This window comes from Capricornis sumatraensis, chromosome 4 (genome assembly GCF_032405125.1).
Source record: "Capricornis sumatraensis isolate serow.1 chromosome 4, serow.2, whole genome shotgun sequence".
NCBI classification, from domain to species: domain Eukaryota; kingdom Metazoa; phylum Chordata; class Mammalia; order Artiodactyla; family Bovidae; genus Capricornis; species Capricornis sumatraensis.
In genome coordinates, this window is record NC_091072.1 from 93,021,713 (window position 1) to 93,028,269 (window position 6,557).

General features: G+C 45.6%; 1 protein-coding gene across 2 annotated transcripts in view; it reads right to left on the minus strand.

The window, feature by feature from the left end:
* The window catches only part of LEMD3 (LEM domain containing 3), a 71,614-nt gene extending 65,513 nt beyond the window's left edge, over positions 1-6,101 (minus strand). The window contains exon 1 of one of the 2 annotated variants that reach the window (XM_068971036.1): positions 4,580-6,101. In XM_068971036.1, coding sequence (XP_068827137.1) covers positions 4,580-6,101 — 1,522 coding nt within the window. Of the gene's footprint in view, positions 1-4,576 lie in introns of both variants that reach the window. The other variant, XM_068971035.1, reaches the window with a different exon arrangement.
* Positions 6,102-6,557: the final 456 nt, after the last annotated feature.

Below are 6,557 nucleotides of genomic sequence, written 5' to 3' on the forward strand. Positions count from 1 at the left end.
CAAAGACCTAGCACAGTCAAAAATACATATTTTTTTTTAAGTTTACAAATAATAAATGCTGAAAAGGGTGTGAAGCAAAAAAAAAAAGCTAAACTAAATGGGGGCTGAGTGAATGTGAAAGAGGAAAGGGCAGGAAAGAGACATTAATCTTGCCTGAGAAGGAGTAAGAGCTAGAGAACAAGGTTAAAGAGCATTTTCAGGATGGCAGAGATTTTAGCATTTTTATATGATTAGATGGAAAAGGAAATGGCAACCCACTCAGTCTTCTTGCCTGAGAAATCCCAAGGACAGAAAAGCCTAGCGGGCTACAGTTCATGGGGTGACAAGAGATGGACACAATTTGGTGACCAAGCAGCAGCAAAGGAAGGGACCAGTGAAGTGTGAGATTTTTAAATTATGGCTATGTACTTAAGCTTAATATAAGGAAAGTTAACCATGATACAATATTAAGTGAAAAAATAAGCTGAAGAATATGTATAGTCTGATGTCACTTCTATGGCCTTCAAGTTACTATCATTACTCTCATGTTAGCAACCATCACTAACTGAAACTATCATTTGTTTATGTGTCCATCTCCACAGCTCCCCTAGAATGTAAACTCTATGAGAGAAAAGATTTCATCTGCCTTGTTCTCCACATATCCTTGCAGCTTAAAATATTGCTTGGCACATAATAGGCACTCTACTGTTCAATGAAAATGTCTGTGTGCACACACTCATGTACATATGTATGCATACATTGATATTTACATGCAAAGCATTAAGAAAGTTCTAATATATTATTTGAACTTATGCCAGGGTTGAGTGTGAGACTAGGGGGTGAGGCATACAATACTGATTCATTTTTTGCTTCATAGATCTCAGTTCAAATTTTCTAAGAAAATCATCTCTTGTAACTGAAAAACAACTTTTAAATAATGATCATATGAGCCTAAGAAAGTAAATCTATTCTGCCTTTCTATTTTCTTTTGGTGGGTTGTCATGATCTAATGTGACTTTAAGCTGGTCCTTGAGTTGTTTTGGTAAGGCAGTTCAAAATAAGAATCTTAAAACTTGGAGCTGGAAAGAACATAGACATTATCTAAGGCAACCCCTGAATTTTACAGATGAGAAAGCAGAGACTCATAGTACCTTAATTACTAAAACTAGGGTACTGATAAGAAGTTTTTAAAGATCAAATGATTAGAAACTATTTAAAGGGCTAATCTACAATGTGTTACACATATAAAAGATAACTAATAAAAGCTCGCTAAAGCTTACTCTCACATTTAACTTACAATCTTCTGGTGAAATTATTACTCAAAGTAAACTATTTTCATAAGCACACTGGTTGACTAATGAAACCTACAGTTAAGCACTGACTAATCATTATACTGTGACAAAGGATTCAGAATTCATAAATATAGGGAGTGAAGTTATTCACCGTTAAGTGTGCACACTAACTAAACTAACAGGCACTTTCTTTCTACCAGGATATACAGTAGGTCAAGTAATGGCACCCCACTCCAGTACTCTTGCCTGGAAAATCCCATGGATGGAGGAGCCTGGTAGGCTGCGGTCCATGGGGTCGCTAAGAGAGTGACTTCACTTTCACTTTTCACTTTGTTGCATTGGAGAAGGAAATGGCAACCCACTCCAGAGTTCTTGCCTGGAGAATCTCAGAGGCGGGGGAGTCTGGTGGGCTGATGCCTATGGGGTCACACAGAGTCGGACACGACTGAAGTGACTTAGCAGCAGCAGGTATATAATACATTTAAGGATTCATCACATTTTGACTCAAATTTCTATATCAATATCTACAATATGTACTTAACAGAATTCAATAAAAATTAAATGTTGAATAGGCAAGAAATATTCTAGTAAATATAAAAAAATGACAACCATTTCTCTTCACATATATACTGTAGTTTACCAGGAATACAACTGCTGTCCAAACTTTTGAATATCACTTTACATTTGTTTACAAACTATGTCATTTGATCCTCACAACTGTGACAGACAGCAGAAACCGTTTCTCCCATTTAATATATAAGAAAACGAGGCTCAGAAGTTAATTTGACTAAGGTCATTTTGACAAGTCCTAAGACCTGGATTCTCTGTCTCTTAGCCACTGTTCTTTCCATCCCCCAGGCTACCTTACATTTACCATTTATTAAAGTGCAAACTACTTTATAATTTCCTTCCTTCCACACTGGTGAAAGTGATTGGCGGTTACCTAAGCTCTAGCAATCCTATCCCTTTCGAGTCCATTTAAAATTTTCGTGCCTAAGAAAATATTAGTCATTCATCTTAACAGTGACAAGAAAGATGTGTAAGTCACCTTAGTTGAGCACTGTGCACCTTTCATATAGTAATTCTGTATGAAATCCTACCAAGTATTCAATTATTTTAATTCTAATAAAAGTATCCTCTAATTTGGAAAGCTCTCTACAAATAATACCCAAAGTAGGATGGGCATAATAGTTGAAAAAAAATCTGAAACCAAATCTTAGTCCTGTCACTCACTAGCTGTTTAACTGCGGGTACATTTCTTAGCTTCTATGAGTCTCACTGTCCTCACCTATAAAGTGAGGATGACACCATCTGCCTCTGTGAGTTTGCTGGGCAGATTCAGCAATAATACTTGCAAACCCCGTATTTCTTAAAAAAGGGCCAGTTCACAGAACAGAGCAGTTCCATTGGAGAAACAAGCACGCAGATAGGTATTGATCATAGGTAATGTCACTTATGTGAATTTTACTAGTGTAACTTCTAGATAATAGACTTTATTTCTTGTCTCTGTAATATGTGGGGTAGGACACTATATACATATAGTGTCCCTCTTGCTCCCAGGGCACCATAACATGAGTGCTGGATTTCAGTCCTCTTCTAATCCCGCTATAGTTAAGGACTATCATAATCTATTATTTGACTATCTTAGAATTGGCTATATCCAAACAGAGGCTTACACTATTTTCAGTACACTCTTTAAGTCTACTAACTGCATCTTTTGACTATTTCTAAGTCAATTTTATAAATACAAACCATGACAGTGAATTCATGTTGGGTGAAAAGGGTAGAAAGTTTCAGGGGTACAAGGGAGAAGGACCTAACACTGAGAACTTACCTATTCAGCAGTACATCTTTCTAAATATTATAAATGTTACATTTTGTAGTATTAAGTATATGTGTAGATATCTCTAATTTCTTTAAATTACATCTAAAATACATCTTACTAAATTTACTTTCTTTTAATCTTCCCAGGCATCATTCTAATCAAGATTAGCATCATTTTACAGATTATGTCAGGGAAGCTCACGCTCTAGCTCACTCCCCCTTGCTCAACTCAAGGCCTTTCCTCCTCCTCTTGTAACCTCTGCCCAGAATGCTCTCCTGTCTAATACAAGGCTGTCATCTTGTCCTGCTTCAGGTCTCATTTCACAAAGTTCCCACCATCACCATGTCTACAGTGGTGGTGGTGGTGTAGTCGCTAAGTCGTGTCCGACCCTTGCGATCCCATAGACTGTAGCCTGTCAGGCTCCTCTGTCCATGGGATTCTCCAGGCAAGAATACTGGAGTGGCTTGCCATTTCTTTCTCCAGGGGATCTTTCCGACCCAGGAATCAAACCCGGGTCTCCTGCATTGCAGGCAGATGATTTACCAACTGAGCCATGAGGGAAGCCCTCTATACTAGAGCCCTGTCTATAGTAGAGTACACCAATTACACCATCCTTACATCCTTCATAGAACATAAAGTGATCAGTATTCATTTTCTTCCTGTGTTGAAGGGCAGGGACACCTTGACTTACCACTGCTCTATCCTGAGTGCTCAATACAGATGATGCTGGCTTAATGAATGAGTGAAGAGACTGCCCACAGCCATTCAGCAAAGCAAAAGGCAGGGCCGGGAGACCAATCCAAATTAAGGTGACTGCAAAACCCTGCACTGCCATTCCACTACTTTTTTCCACTGGTGGAAGTGGAGCTGCTCTGGGCTGGGAAATCAATCAGTTTAGAAGCATGACTTCTGACTTTCTGCATTCATTCACTTTAAAGAAATTAGAGATATCTACACATATACTTAATACTACAAAATATAACACTGCAATATTACAAAATATTTAACTACAGTTTCAAGAGATCTTACACTGTCTTTTACAACAACAACTCAATTTTTAAAAAACCCACTGCCTTTATGATGCCTGAACCATCAACATAACTTCAAATTTTGAGTAACTGGACTGGCATCTCCACATATGGTTACTACTTAGGGCCCAAAGAAAATTGAAGTCACACATTTTAAATGCTCTCTAGTAACAGGCTTGCTTATCATATTTTGTTCTTTTAGAAGATGTTTTGAATTCCCCAATACATCATACAGAAAAATCTTAAAACCAGCCACGGGGTTATCATTCTTATCACGATAACCATATTCTTTCTTAAAGAAAGATGACACGAATGCCCTCAATGTGTTGTGTTGCACTATTAAACCATGTGCTTGCAGGCTGAAGTCACCTCGGGTAAAACGCCCAGTGCGGCTAGAGCCGACCACTAACAGCATTCCCTTTGTTGCCTTCACCACGGGGTTGAATACTTACTGCCGAGTCCTCCATCCTCGGATACTCCTGTCCCTCTCATGCCTAGGTAAGTCAGTCCCAAAATGAGGAAAAATAGGCAGGCAGCAGTTAAGAGAAACATGGACAAATAGTGGGCACTGAAACCCCCCGTTGGGGACACCTCCTCCCGTTTAAATTGTTGGAGAAGTTCCTCCTCGGGTTCGGAAAGCTTCGGTTTGTTGTATGTGTTCTTCAGGTAGGTATGATTGGAGCCTGTATGATTGGAGTGATTGATCCTGAGTGAACTCGAGGCGGCCACCGCCGCGCTGGGAGGGAGGCTGTTGGGAAAAATCCTGGGGGAGTCCACGCCGAAGGCCCCGCCGCCGATATGATTATTGGTTTTAAGAAGGGAGCCTGTGGACGAATCCAGGGTTGAGTCCATGTCCGCGAGTGGCGGCGGCAGGAGAGGGGTTAGTTTCTTAGCGTTAACGCGGTATCTAGGAATGGGGCTGGAGTCCAGCGGATCACACCCTCCTCCCTGCTCCGCCGCCGCCGCCGACTCCTCGAGGTTTCGGCTCCTGTCTAGACTCCCGGCGGCCGCCGCCCTGTCATTCATCGCGATTCCTCCCCCTCCCTGAACTGAGGTCTCCAGCCGGCCGACGGCCGATTTCGCAGGCAGCGGCGGGAGAGGCTTACTGTGGCCCCGCCTGGGCCGATGCCGAGAAAGGGTGTCGTCCTTCAATACCTGTCTGCTGGAGGCCACGTCGTCCTCCTCCTCTTCCTCCGAGTCCGAATAGTTTTCCCGGCAGCTGTAGGGCAGAAGCCGGCTGCCATTCACTGTCCGGCCGGACCACAGCGGCTCCTCGGCCTCCGGGTCCCTGTCCTCGCCGTCTTCCCCCTCCTGCTCCTCGTCGTCCGCCGCCCCATCTCTCCCCGACGGGCTCTGCAGCTCGGGGGCCGCCGGCCTTCTGGCCCCCCACCACGAGTGGGGCTTCCTCCGCTCGGCCGAGTTGCTGTTAGTCACCTCGCTGGCGGCCAGGGGCGCCGCCGGCGGTTTGAGCCCGCGATACTGGAGCGGAGCCCGGTCTTTCCTCCCGCCGCCGCCGCCGGCCTGGTCCCGGGGACTGGCCTCCACGTCCGACTCGTCCGAGCTGAAGCCCAGCAGTACTTTGCTGCCAGCCGTGAGGGTGGCCGAGGCGCCCCCAGGCCCTCCCAAGGGGGTCTCCGGGCCCGAAGCCGAAACCCGGCCCAGGCTCCCAGGAGTCCGTAAGTAGGAGAGGTCGCCGGAGACCGGCCGGACCCCCATCCCCACGGCCGCCGCCGCTGGTCCGGCGGCGGCGACCGTGGCGGCTGCCGTGTTATTGTTATTAGTGTTCCGCGTCTTGGTGCCGCGGCCCCCGGACCGGTGCTGCTGCTGCTCTTCCTCTCGAAGCTTCTTCAGCTTCTTGAGGTAGACCGGGCGGGTGCTCTCCGTCACCGGGCCAGGAGATAGGCCGTAACGGCGGAGCTGAGAGAAAAGCTCCTCATCCGAGAGCTGCTGAGGCGCCGAAGCCGCTGCCGCCGCCATTTTCTCTCCAGGGTGTTTTACAAGCTCCGCGCTACCGGAAGTGACGCTCCGCCCTAGACCCTGAACTAGACCGGGCTGCGTCGCCCTACCAGCGCCACGGGCGCCTTGGCCAATGGGAGGCACGGGAGGAGCTCACCTGAGCGGGAAAGGGCCACCTGAGCCGCGCGCGGCTTCAGCGGCCGAAAGTTTTTCTGCGCTTTCATCTCGGGGTGTCTCCTTCTGCGTCTGTTCTCCGCCCTGCCCGTCTCAGCGCCTTTCCCGGGAGTTGCCTCTTGCCAAGCCACACCTTGACCTCTTCTTTCCAGGTTCCTGCCACCGAGCAGTAATAATTGAAATCTGCCTTGAAGTTTTTGGCATTAATTTTCTTTTCATCCAGATTCCCGCTGCCAAGGGGAACCTAGAGACTTAAAGAAATCTTGATGGCCAGGTGATTGGCAAATTTTCCTGAGCCCTGGT